Here is a 13,968-nt window from a genome sequence, read left to right on the forward strand (position 1 = left end):
CAGTGACTCCCGATGTCTAGCGACCACATCCCTGCCTGGATCCTTTCAGTGAACTATTCATTAAAAACTTACTCTAAGGGACCTGATTTTGGAAACCTGGGGACACCTTGACCAACTAGATACACTTAAATACCTGTCTTCAGGGACCTCACGTTCTGAGATGGGGCACAATAGCTAGGTTACAAATAATTATGTGGTAGGTGGGGTAAATGTCATGGGGGAAATAAAGCAAGGCATGAGGCATTCCCAGTGGGAGGTGGGCTTTGCAGTTCTGAATGGTGGCCGGGAAGGACTCATGAAGGCATCATTTGAGTAGACACCTGAGACGACCAGGGATGAGTCCCATGGACGTCTGGAACACACCCTAAAGACAGAGGTGGGAAGGAGGGCAAACTCTTGGGGACAGGGACACCCAGAACATTTGTGCTGCATCTACCAGGCCCCTGCTAAAAAGACAACCGACTTTTCACATTGACTGTTTCAGTTCATGGAAAATTAAATATTGCAGGCAGCCATGATAGTGGTGTCTGTCAGCATCATCTAAGGTCTGTGCTTTGTGTAACGATCTGCCCAAGTTAGGACATTAATGTTCTGGGGCACAGTTTTAAAGCTAAGAAAACTGAGGCCACAGGGGCCAGGCAGTGTTACCGCAGCAAGTTAGTGGCAGAGTTTACAGACTTTACAGTTCTGTTTCTTTCTACCAAAATCCCCACGATGGGCGCATTTCCAAACATTATTTTCAAAATCTTCTTGTATAGCCTGTTTTTATTTTTCTCAAAGCTATTATTTCCAAACATATCTTCCAATAGCCAATCACTTTCACACTACAGTTAGTTATCTGTGGGACACCATCCCACGGTTCAGACCATCACCACAGATGAGGGCTGGAGATCCAGTTTTGGAGAAGTGGTTAGTGAAAGCCTGTGTGGGTTACACAAGTGGCTCCCACTTCCTCACACCTGCACCCCAACAGGCAACCCAGCCTCTAAGATTACTCTTGCTGTTGACCAACTGTAGTCCCTTGCAGTGAGTTATATTCTAAAGCTCTCGTTTCATATTTGGGTGGGGGATCAGAGGCTTTTTATGGCTCCAGCGGAAGAGGCTGGAACCCATGGTTATTTCCTGGAAAGGAAGTGGAAGGCAGCTGGAAGGTGCATCCAGGAACTCAGTGTGGAAAGGGTAAGGAAGAGACTACAAGAGGAGGCCTCACTAGAGCCAGGCAATGTGGGAATTAAAAGGCTGGATAAACCAAACACCCCTTAGTTCATTCAGAGTCACTGAGGCGTGAAGGGACAGGGTTGTGCATCTGGGAGACCTCCACAGCCAAGTGTTTCTTAGAAGTGTCGGGATATAAGGATAAAGCAGAATTATTCAAAGTATGATTCTTAGACCATCAGCTTGGGCATCCTTGGTGGTCTAGCTAGAAATGTGGATATAAGGACCCCGTCGAGAGCACCAAATCAGGATCAGGATCACTGGGAATTGTTTGTGATTTGCCTCCACCCCCACTGGCAATTTTATTCAGCAGAGGCCAGAAAGCCACAGAGGAGCTAGGGCCAAATGACCCCCGGAACTCCAAAAGTTAACCTGAAAATAGCATGTGGGCAACAAATTCTAAAAGACCCTGGCCTTGGCAGCTGTCCGGGGCTTGTCAGGAAAGCCAAGAACAAGCAGAAGCTGTCTGCCGTCACCGTGAGACACAAAGCAAGGCAGCGAACCTCTAACAAAGACACGTGGAGAACCAGGCCCTGCTGTGTCTAAAAATCGAGATGACGTGAGTTTTTGTGAAAGGTTAGCAACGCACCTAATCACAGCACCAGCCACTTCTGCAGATGTGGGCTCTTGTGTGGGGTGCTTATCTCCTAGCGGAGCAGATTTGAGCCATTTCCACAAAACACAACTGACTTACAGCGCTCTTCAATCCTCACTAATTAAAGGCACCCTCCTGCACGAGGTAGGGAGGGCCTCTGCTTCCCATTAAATTTGCAAATGAGCCTTGGAGTGGAGACTGCCTGGGATGTCTGCTTATGAACGTCTACCAGACGCAATCTCGTTAACGAAGAGCATCGCAAGGAAGTTGCCACACAGTGCACAGTCACACAACTGTGAACCCTTTGTGACGACCAAGTGGGGACGCCAAGGACACGGTCATTCGGCCAGCCTCTTGTTGGAATCTACCATCTCACTGAGCAGACGGGTAACACAGCAACCAGCAGCCCCGCCCCCAGCAGCTCCCTCAGCCGCCCCACTGAACATGCGCAGGTTTCCCAGTTTAATCCTCCATACTCCGGAGTTAAGTGTCTCATTATGGCACAGGGCAGATACTGCCAAGCTATGGCCTCTTTGGCACTTGACGCCCATCATTCCAATCTCAAGACAAGCTCGACAGGAGAAAGGCCAGTGTGGTGCTGAGCATTAAGAGCTCCTGTTCTCCCCTTCCACATGAAACTCCTGCTGGTCAAGATGGGTCCATAGCAGAAGAGCTTTAAGAAAGTTCGGGAAGGTCAATTCTATAAGCCCCATCCTATGAAGGCTCTGGGCATTAAGAGATACAGTATTCCAGGCAGTAGACACAGATAAGACTGGAGGTCAGAGGTCACTGGAGAACAGACGCGTGAAAACAAATAGCTAATGAGTTTACCAGTGCCTTTGGCGGAAACGAGCTCTTGGGGAGAAAGGGAAAGGTAAAGCCCCATCAGCAGAGCTGGTGAGGTGCGCTGGGTTTGGGAGGCAAGGCTGCCTTTTCCAGTGGCTTTGCACTCACAGGGACATTGGCTGTGCCAGGGCTGTAGCCTGTGGGTACAGGTCGTAAGCTAACAGCTCCCGCGTGACCTGGAATTTCAGTTGGTAGCCAGGTGCTAAGAGTCCCCCAGATAAGAGAACACTTGCATGCTATTGTCCTTAGGAATATGGGATGATAGAAACAAAACAAATTTCTAGGCAAAGTCACGCCTAATGTTACACATATGCATGCACACACATACTCATATCCACATACACACACAGACACATGCACACATATCCAACACATACACACACAGGGAGGGGCAGACATCAATGGAGCTGACTATATTTTTGATGAAGGCTCAGTCAGAGGTATTTTCCAAGAATCCGGCAAGATAACACTTGAATGGGTTTTAGCATCGTCTAAGACTCATGAAAACAATTAACCTACTTATATCACCACTTTCCCTACAAAAACCTAATGGAGAAGTAGAAAGGGGTTTTCCTTAGGGGGTTTTCTAATGCTTGGGTGTGACTACCTTATCCTTACTGTTACAGTGCAAATGTGAGTAGATCAATACATAAGCAGTACCCTATGCTCACGTCACGGTGGGTAGATCAATACCTAAGCAGTACCCTATGCTCACGTCACGGTGGATAGATCAATACATAAGCAGTACCCTATGCTCACGTCACGGTGGGTAGATCAATACCTAAGCAGTACCCTATGCTCACGTCACGGTGGATAGATCAATACCTAAGCAGTACCCTATGCTCACGTCACGGTGGGTAGATCAATACATAAGCAGTACCCTATGCTCATGTCACGGTGGGTAGATCAATACCTAAGCAGTACCCTATGCTCACGTCACGGTGGGTAGATCAATACCTAAGCAGTACCCTATGCTCACATCACAGTGGGTAGATCAATACATAAGCAGTACCCTATGCTCACGTCACAGTGGGCCTTCTACATTTGGAAAAGAGAGACATAGGGGAGAAAAGCAAAGATTCGTTCAATTTTACCCCCAAATTTATCTGGTGTTAGGGCTGGAGAGAAATATAGTTTAAAAACAGCATTTTTTACAGAGTTTTCATACATTTGGAAAAGAGAGACATAGGGGAGAAAAGCAAAGATTCGTTCAATTTTACCCCCAAATTTATCTGGTGTTAGGGCTGGAGAGAAATATAGTTTAAAAACAGCATTTTTTACAGAGTTTTCATACATTTGGAAAAGAGAGACATAGGGGAGAAAAGCAAAGATTCGTTCAATTTTACCCCCAAATTTATCTGGTGTTAGGGCTGGAGATAAATATAGTTTAAAAACAGCATTTTTTACAGAGTTTTCATCAGGTCACAGAACAATTTGTAAAGGCATGCTAATTTTCTAAGTGTGGTTCATTCTCTGATAGAAGGACCCTACTGTATCACTGAGATGGTCCCATTGTTCAGAGAGATGCCTGCCACATGGCTGGCAATCAGTAAACGTTTGTGTGTGTGTGTGTTTATCTATGTATGTGTGACTATGTTACCAAGATTCCCTCTAGCTCACCATTTTGGTGATGATGGCAGGACTTGTTCTTGGCACACAGTATCCATTCATTCCCCAAGTATGCCCACCAGATGGTTATACCACCATTCTGCACAGGTGAGGGAGTGAGGCCTAATGATTTGCCATGCATAGGATGCTATAAAATGGTGGGGCTGGGACTTGAACTAGCATTGCCCAGCGTCTAGAATCTGAATAGTTACTGTTCAAGCCTGCAGATATTTGTCTGAAATGGTAAATTTGCTTAAAGTCAGGACAAAGAGTTCTTTAGCTGATCTTTGCTAATCTTTTTTTTTTTTGTATGTGTGTGTAGAATATAGCAAGCGGGAGGACATTTGTACCAAGGTCATGTCTTCTGGTGTTATAGTTCTGCAGAATATCATCATCAGTGAGTTGAAAAAATGATTTTAATTTATCTGTAAGCTTCTCTGGCTGGGGCAGGGATATATTTTTAGCATACTCTTGTTGTAAAGTAGCAACGAAGCCACTTAACTCATAAACACAAGATATCTATAGCAGCAAACCAGTCGTTAAATAGAGCGGAGAGTACCACTCACAATTGCGTGATTTATTAAACTAAATTTGCTATTCAAAGATATTCAGGCTTAATGAAGACAAAGAGTTTTTGTTTTTAAATCTGAAAGAAATGTCTGTGTGCTTTTATAAAGGCTTTTGGACATGAATAACTCAGGCCTTTTTGTTTCCATTTTTCCTCGAAAACTGCCCTTTTCTGTTTTTGTACCCTAAATAGAGGCGATACCACAAAGCTCTCTCATTCTTGATACCCTTATTATATTGATTTGATGTCAAGTGATAATCTATGGGAAGGAAGAAAAAGGCATTCCCTGGCGAGCCGGGCTGGTGGTGGCAGCAGGAGATGAGGGACTGATGAGGAGATGTGCTCTTATGGAAGACAAGCACAGGGGGACGAGGTAGGAGCAGCCGATGCTCTGTGAGGAAGAAACTCAGCTTTGGTGACAAGAAGTAAGACAGGTGTGTGTGTGTGTGTGTGTGTGTGTGTGCGTGTGTGCATGTGTCTATGTCTAATGTATGTGTGTTTATATGGTATGTGTGTGTATCTGATGGGCATGTGTATATGTGTGTGTATCTATGTCCAATGTATGTGTGTCTGTGTGGTATATGTGTGTATCTGATATGTGTGTATATGTGTATATGGTGTGTGTGTGTCTAATGTATGTGTGTGTTTGTACGGTGTGTATCTAATGTTTGTGTGTCTGTGTCCGATGTGTATATGGATGTGTGTGTATCTATGTCTAATGTATGTGTGTCTGTATGGTATATGTGTATATATGGTGTGTGTGTGTGTCTAATGTATGTGTGTGTTCGTACGGTGTGTGTGTATCTGATGTTTGTGTGTCTGTGTCCAATGTGTATATGGATGTGTGTATCTATGTCTAATGTATGTGTGTCTGTATGGTATATGTGTGTATATGGTATGTGCGTGTGTCTATGTCTAATGTATGTATGTCTGTATGGTATATGTGTGTATATGGTATGTGTGTGTCTATATCTAATGTATGTATGTCTGTATGGTATATGTGTGTATATGGTATGTGTGTGTCTATATCTAATGTATGTATGTCTGTATGGTATATGTGTGTATATGGTATGTGTGTGTCTATATCTAACGTATGTATGTCTCTATGGCATATGTGTGTATATGAATATGTGTGTATCTATGTCTAATGTATGTATGTATATGGTATGTGTGTGTCTATGTCTAATGTATGTGGGTCTCTGTGTGTGTTTGTATGGTGTGTGTGTGTCTCAACATGAGGAACATGACTTTGAGGACGTCTGGATTTTTACAGAGTGATGGGAAATAAGGACAGGGCTTGAAGCGTATTATAACTTTCTGTCTGGCTAAGGACATAAATCGCATCTACCCTCTATGCTGACCTTCACTTCATAGGAGAAAATGTTTTAAAAACTAACAATAAAGGGCCATAATCTGGTGCCAAAGCCCAGTTTTCTAGAAAATGCTACATTTTCCTTTTAGTTTTTATATTTTGGCTAGACTAATAAACATGCCTTGTATAGATGAATTGCCAGTTAATCAATGAGCATGCAGAAAATCCGGACTGAGCAACCAGTGGCTCTGCCCACAGCTGAGGGAGCCTTAGTTCCCAGAGGTGTGCAGCTTTCCCAGAGCAATCACGTGATTTCAGGGCAGAGCGCCTGCACAGAGACTCCCAAACTCTATGTAAACCTTGTCCTGTGACATCATCATGCCTATACTCAAGTGTTTTCTACAAACTGTTCGTCCCTGTCTAATGTGGGGCTAGTCCACTGGCCACGTTCACTTCCCTGACAGTATTTCTGAGGGATGAGGTGCCCATCACAGAGCAAGCCCATGGCGAAACAGCCTTCATCCTGGAGCCTCAGGAATCTCGCTCTTTTCAAGAAGGAAGGAGTCTCACCTGATCTTTAGGTATGCCGCAGCTCCAAACACCAACAACACCACGGCGATGACTGTCACAGTGATGGCGGCGATACTGCCTGTAAGGAAAAGGCCCAGAAAAGATAATGAAAGAGTTAGCTTGGTGATCTTTAGAGTACCCAATGTCTAGCCACATCTCCTCTGGGAGAGGAAAAAGCTATTTACCTCAGACCATTCTGATGGAAGTTAGAACAAGAACAAAAGCTGGGACTTCAATTCTGTTACTCAACTTAAAATGAAACGAAACAAAATAAAACAAGACAGCAAAGTGAGGTTCAGTGTACTTATTTTAGCATTTATCATGACGTGCTGGATGCTCTGGAATACGAAGGTCAGTGCACAGTGATATCTCACACTCCTTTGAAGAGTGGTGGGGTCAGCTGCCAGCACTGCTGTCTGCAGGGCAAGGAGATTTTTTTTTTTAACTTTTCGAGACAGGGTTTCTCCATAGCTTTTTTTGGTTCCTGTCCTGGAACTAGCTCTTCTAGACCAGGCTGGCCTCGAACTCACAGAGATCTGCCTGCCTCTGCCTCCCGAGTGCTGGGATTAAAGGCGTGCGTCACCACCGCCTGGCTTGCAAAGAGATTTTAAGTCTCCCAGTGTCCTCTTCCTGTGCTGTTGGGTCCGGTGTGAAAGATCGGGAGAAAGGTGTCCTATGCAAGTGCCACTATGAAGTAATGCAGCTGAATTTTTAATAAAACTGGATCCACACAGCGGTTTCAGTAGTGTCTGCTTTGAAGGGGTCACTTCAGAAGGAGACATGCAAATTTCGCAGATGCCATCAGATCAAAGCATTTGAAAAAAACACCAACACTTCTCATTGGGACGTACGGCCAGCATCCATATTTAAACAGTAAATTTGGATTATAGAGAATGAAGTCAAGTTTGGTATGGAAAATAAGGTCAACTGTTCAGGGAATACTTTTGTTGTCATTGCTGTAGCAACACAGTTATAAAGGGACACACATGCTTTCTGCTACAGTTTGAATCTGATTCCTAAAGCAATATTCATGGGAAGGTAAGTAGAGAGGCAGACAGACCAACCCTTTAGGCATATGACCATAGAAAAATAACCATCCTGGCCTTAAATATATCTTTGGAGTACAGCACCCTTTCTGTATGAGTTTTTGGCTAATAATGTATATACTTTTCTTTTATTCTATGTTAGAAGTGTTAATGATCCGTTAGATTCTTGTCCCCAAATATTTCAGGAGACTTTTGGTGTAATACACCTGCTTACTCTTTTAGTACACTACTTACAGATTCAACAAGTGAATGGAGCTGTTCTTAAATGCTGGGAAAAAGCTGAGAGATCTGGAGTGAAATATGTAGACGTGTATGTGTGTGTGTATGTGAACACACGTGCATATGCGTATGCCATACACACATGCGTGTATAACCATGATTGGCTATGTGACCAGGAGCTATTTAGTCAGCTGGATTGACTTGCGTGTTCTGCTCATCACACACAATTATATTACAGGGAAATGAGATGTTACACACACCAGTCTGAAGAACTGTTCAATGCATGATCCTGGACCATTTACTCTCCCCACATTCTTAAAGATGAATCTCCCCCACATCCTTAAAGATTTATAATTGTAAGTTGTTTGGCATCTCTTTTATTTCCACCTTCCTTCCATGAATGGTTTGTGCTTATTGATTTCTCCATCATCCCTTCCACTTCCAGAAGAAGTAGGGCAGGGCCAAGAAGCAAAGCCACTACTTAACTCTTTAGTAATTCCCCTCAAGTTTTAGGGGAAAGGCTATATCAGGCATCTACATTCCTAGTGGTTACAGGGGAGAGCCAAGGGCCTTTGCTAACTTGAAGACAATGAGGAGAGCTTGCTGTTTCCATGGAGACTGGCCATATCAACCACTGCAGAGCGTGCATACTCCAGGACAGCTTGCGTCTCTACATCTTTGCTTTTAGAAGGCTTTTGAGCCAGATGGGTATAATCATCAGTGCAGCTATCTCCCCCTTTCGATGGCATTAGGAAGATCGTGGTGCCGATTGCTGCAATGCACAGATCTGGTCAAGTGGAGAAAGTCCGAGGTCACGTCCTCTTATGAAAAACCTCCACTCCTGTTTTGAAAGGCAGCTCTTAGCTTCTCGGCCTCCAAACTGTGCTGAAATTAAAACAATCCAAAGTTCACGGAAGCCTCTTACGAAGTCTGCTGAGAGCTTTCAAAGGGAGGGTTAGAACCACAAGGTAAGCTGGGGGTGGGGTGGGGGCAATGGACGAGTGAGAAGGATGCAGTCGTTGTGATTAGATGCAGTATTTTTTTTTTTAAAAACTCACCCTTTTAATTTACCCCCGGGCTCCCAAAAGGAAAGGAATATAGCTGGCTCCACTAGACTCTTCAACCACCCTAAGAAGAGTTTCATGCGGGACATTGTAGGTCTGACCTTCTTCAGGGTGTTGGTCTCCTCCACCTTTGCCACTTACCCAGCTTACTTCTATACCCCTTCCCTTTAAAATAAATCAGGCAGTTCCCCCAACTTAAGCGCTGTTCTTTTTGTGTGTGTGGAGAGAGCAAGTGACAGAGTGTCCTACTTCTCCACGTCACTCTGGTCATCCAGCTCCACGAGCAGGTGCAAATCTTCAAGGCCACCCTTCCGTGGTGGCCACAGGTGTCATCATCATTATTACCAGAGATGGAGGTTACCATTGACATTTTACTTAATAGGCTCCTGGGGGACGTTGGGTAAAGGACCCTTTAGAGAGTTGGTTCCAACAATGTGAAGCAAAAGTAAAAGGCAAAATGGTTTGTGATGAAGTTTGGGATCTTTTCATGAGCCACCCTCCACACCTCCATCCCCGCCCCTATCCTTACCCCAGGAGTTGGAGTCTTCTGGAAGGAGAGTTAGCCTGAGCCTAGAAGAGTCTGTGTTCTGAGCTTTCCCTCAGCAGCTGTCTGTCCTGGGAAGCCCCACTTGGTGGTGGTGGTGGTGGTGGTGGTGGTGGTGGTGGTGGTGTGGTGTGTGTGTGTGTGTGTGTGTGTGTGTGTGTGTGTGTGTGTGTGTGAGAGAGAGAGAGAGAGAGAGAGAGAGAGAGAGAGAGAGAGAGAGAGCGAGAGCTGCTGAGTTCCTGAGAGCACTGCTTTCTATGGTAATTGTAAGTTTTTTCCCCCCTGTGCAAACAAATGCTGCTCCCCAACTTTTGTGTAAACTAACCTGGAATTCCCCTTGTCATATTCTCCTTTTTATTTTTTTTTCAAGATGGGACAAGGAGAAGAAAGAGGAGAAAGGGTTGTGGGGAAAGCTTTGCCCGTAAGGGATGTACAGGGCCTCACGGGCTCCAAGCTGAGAAAGGGCGTGGGGAAGTTTGCTGGCGTTTTTCTTCCTCCTTGAGGTCCATTATTTACCGACCAGGTGTGACTCAGGCAGTAAAGCTGCGGGATGGGCAGACGTGGGAGAATTAGAGGAAACGTATCTACACATCGTGTACTGTGCCAACATGCTCTGCCCAACCAGGGAGCTCATGAAGATCCAGAAACCAAAGCCTCCGTGTAGTTTGCGCCATCCCAAAGCCGGGATTTCTCAAAGAGCCCCTTCTCGTCACTTGCATAATCCCCAGAAGGAGAACAAAGGGGCTCAAGGATAAGGACAGCTCCTGTCTTTTGCAGGTGATTACTTTGGGCCAGTCCTTGACCAAGAAGGTTATGCATCTCATTTAATGCATTTTTATAAGCTGAGCGGATGCACTCCAGTTTTATAGATGAGGAAGCTGAGGCCTAGCAAGACAGAGATGTTGATTAAAGTTTTACATTTGGCAACTCACTCACGGAGCTGAGTAACATGTGAACCCGGGGTTTATTTCACCTTTTGCATTGCTGTCATCACCAAGCTAGTTACTTCCTGTAGCCTATTCCATGGACGCCTCAGCTCTTGCCTTCTTGGTTTGATTTGTTTTTGTTTTCTTCCTTTATGACGTAACTACGTATAAAGGCTTTTGAGGTGCTCCTCCTGACGGACGCTCTGGACCAGCTAATAACATGGCTCCTGTTTCCAAACACTGGGTTGTGGTTTTGAGCTTCTTTAGGCCGATTCTAATCATAGCCATCTTGCATCTTCTTTCAGCCTTGGCATATTTTTAGCACCAGGCACTGTCTCCAGCCCACGGTAGGCTCTTAACTCTTTCCTTCAGTGTTGAATTACTCACTGTGATACCGGCAGGGAACCTGATAACCGGAAGTTTTGACCCCAGTCACGGCACTAAGGACATTCTCAAATACAGGCAGGCTTTGCACCTCTTCATCCTGGACCGTCTGGTCTAGGTCTTATCCAATCACCCACCTCTAGGACTCCATCCTTCACCCCCACAATCTATATAACGACGAGTCTCAAAGGGTAGCTGGAAGAGAGTAATGACTGACTAGAGATGGATTAGACCTGTGCAGAGCCATAGCAAACTCCTAAAAAGATATCATGCCCCTGCTGAGATTTGGCCAGACACTGCTCCCTTGGTCAACGACCAGAAGCAGTCCTGGAACAACCATTTTAAGGGGCTTCTTTCTCTCTCCACGCTTCTCTCTAACCCACAGATGGGTGGACTTCCTCGTTGTCCCAAACTCAAGGGTTCTTCTCATATCAGTGCTACCTCCTTTATCCCCACTTTTAGAATTTTCTCCTTGAGTGAACTCCCCACCCCAATCAATATGAAAGAAGCCTTTCATTTGAAGTTTTTATTGGGAATATTTGTCAAATGCACCCAGAATGCCAATGCTAGGACGTGGTAAGGTGGACCTAAATATCCCATGAACACACTTGACCAGTGCTTTCACAGGTGTTGCTTGCGAACACAGGGGGTGGGACAGGCAATGGAGGAGTGTCCAAGGGTGAGGAAAAGAAGAGAGCTTAGCTCCTGTACATTGTTTTGACACGTGAGCCACATAGTCAGAGGATTGTGTGAGTGCCTGTCTCAGGTCCTGGGTGTGTGCACACACTCCTACTGTATTTCAGCAGAGTGTGAGTGCCTGTCCCAGGTCCTGGGTGTGTGCACACACCCCCACTGTATTAAAGCAGAGTGTGAGCACCTGACCCGTGTCCTGGGTGTGTGCACACACCCCTGCTGTATTTAAGCAGAGTGTGAGTGCCTGACCCGTGTCCTGGGTGTGTGCACACACTCCTACTGTATTTAAGCAGAGTGTGAGCGCCTGACCCATGTCCTGGGTGTGTGCACACACCCCTACTGTATTAAAGCAGAGTGTGAGCTCCTGACCCAGGTCCTGGGTGTGTGCACACACTCCTACTGTATTAAAGCAGAGTGTGAGCTCCTGACCCAGGTCCTGGGTGTGTGCCCACTCTCCTGCTGCACTTGAGCAGACTCATTAACAGCTCTCTCAACTGTTCTTCAGGATTATCATGCTTCCTTCCTTCTTCCTGGTTCAAAAAGTCAGGGAGAAAAAGACAGGAACAGGTGGCCACATCAGAGTGTGTGACAGATCCTTCACTGGTCATCAGGAACCAGGGGCACTTTGCCTTGAGTTCTTTCTTTCTCTTTCAAAGTGTCTGCCTCTGCGTGTGTTGGGGGAGGGGTTGAGTCCCAGAACAGCATGTGCCTTAGATTTTCATTTTTTATGGTAGGCTCTTCCATCTTTGCAGAAGTGCTGTCTTTCAATGGTAATAGTAGTAAACACGGGATGCCACTGTAAACAGTAGCAGCTAAGGCTTCCCTGCCCTTGACTCTGTAAGCTTCAGCTTTTCAATGCATCTATCCTTGTAAGAACTCTGTGAACTAAGTGCTTTTGTTATCACCACTTTACCGATGGAGAAACTGAGGACAGGGGCGTAGGGCCCCAGATGCTGGTAACTAGAAAGGCCTGTTACAAAGGACAGGCTGGCTCAGAATCCATGCTGCTACTCACTAACTGCTCCAGCTGCCTTCACTGGAGTGCTAGAGCTGGGCCAGGCATTAGGTCAAGTCTGCTTCCTATTGGCTCTCTGGAGTCAAGGTCCTATTCGGGACTGTGTAGTAGTTTGGGTCCTGCTATAGGCACTGTGAAGATGAGTCAAAGTGCAATAACAACTGGATATTAAATAACCCTGCAGCTGACAGGGTTATTAATAATTAATAACAATTAATAACGGCAACTGACACGTCTCTGGTGGTGATATGTGTGTTGGGAAGAGAACTAATTAGAAGCAGCCACAAGTCACAGGACAGCAGGTAAAGATATGAGCACTGGTTTGGAGCATGTGTGTGTGCATGTATGTGCATGCATACACATACACACATATTGCGACTCCCCAAATAACTGCTTATATTTCTGCCAAATGTGCAGTGCAGCAATCATCTTACAGAATCCATGAACTACTGGCATTAAAATCCCCCACAGACACAAAAATCCAAGGGATTCAAATTCCTTATAGAAAATGGAAGAGTATTTGAATATAGTCTAAGCATATCTTCCATATACTGTAAATTGCCTTTGGACTACTTAGTATAACCAGTCAAGGGTAGAGGTTATGTCAATAGTCAGTAGACTACACTGTCTAGGAAAAAATGACAAGAAAAATATTTGTTCATGTTCAATACGGACTCTTTTGTTGTTCACAACTTTCTGATAGGGGTCTATGCCATCTGTTTGGTGGTGGTGGAGGGGAAAATGATGGGATGTATATTGAGTGGGATGAGAAGAGAGAGCGAAAAATATCTCCTTATTCCTCATATACCTAAATGGATGGTCTCTTTGAACTACTGAAGGTCGTGTTGACTTCAGGAAAAGGATCCTGCTTGTTTCAGACCTTTTCTTCCCTTACTCTACTCCAGGTTGTGGGAGCTAAATTTGTTTTCTTTGTCGTTTTATAATCTCACAAGGCTGTTTTGAGTGAACTCCCTAATCTCAAAGACTGTCTTGGATGGACTTCTGACTTCCTCTTGCTCTAGGAATGTAGAATAGAAAAAAATTGTGCCAGTGGCTTGCCGAGGCAAGCATCAGTGTCTGGGAACCCCACAGGAGGGCCCAGGTTTGGATTGGCAGATAGGAAGATAAGTAGGGAGGTAGCCAATGCCAAACTTGGTGTTGCTACCTGCAACTGAGAGACATGGGTCTGGAAGAGTTGGAACAAGTCTTGAGAAGAGGTGAGAATGAATCATTTCTCTGGGTGGGCAGGATTTGGACAGACAGCTGGGGAGGCGTGAGGTAGGAGCTAGCTAGGAAGAGAGCAGACACCCAACATTTCTGCATCAGAACCGGGCAGCAGACACAAGCATCCTCAACGCATGCC

General features: G+C 45.2%; 1 protein-coding gene across 1 annotated transcript in view; it reads right to left on the reverse strand.

The window, feature by feature from the left end:
- Parm1 (prostate androgen-regulated mucin-like protein 1) overlaps positions 1–13,968 on the reverse strand; it is a 109,190-nt gene that overhangs the window by 7,034 nt on the left and 88,188 nt on the right. Inside the window, exon 3 of the mRNA XM_075942721.1 lies at positions 6,715–6,793. Within this exon, the coding sequence (XP_075798836.1) occupies positions 6,715–6,793 (79 nt within the window). The remainder of the gene's footprint in view (positions 1–6,714; positions 6,794–13,968) is intronic.

Source organism: Microtus pennsylvanicus, chromosome 12 (genome assembly GCF_037038515.1).
Source record: "Microtus pennsylvanicus isolate mMicPen1 chromosome 12, mMicPen1.hap1, whole genome shotgun sequence".
Lineage (NCBI taxonomy): Eukaryota > Metazoa > Chordata > Mammalia > Rodentia > Cricetidae > Microtus > Microtus pennsylvanicus.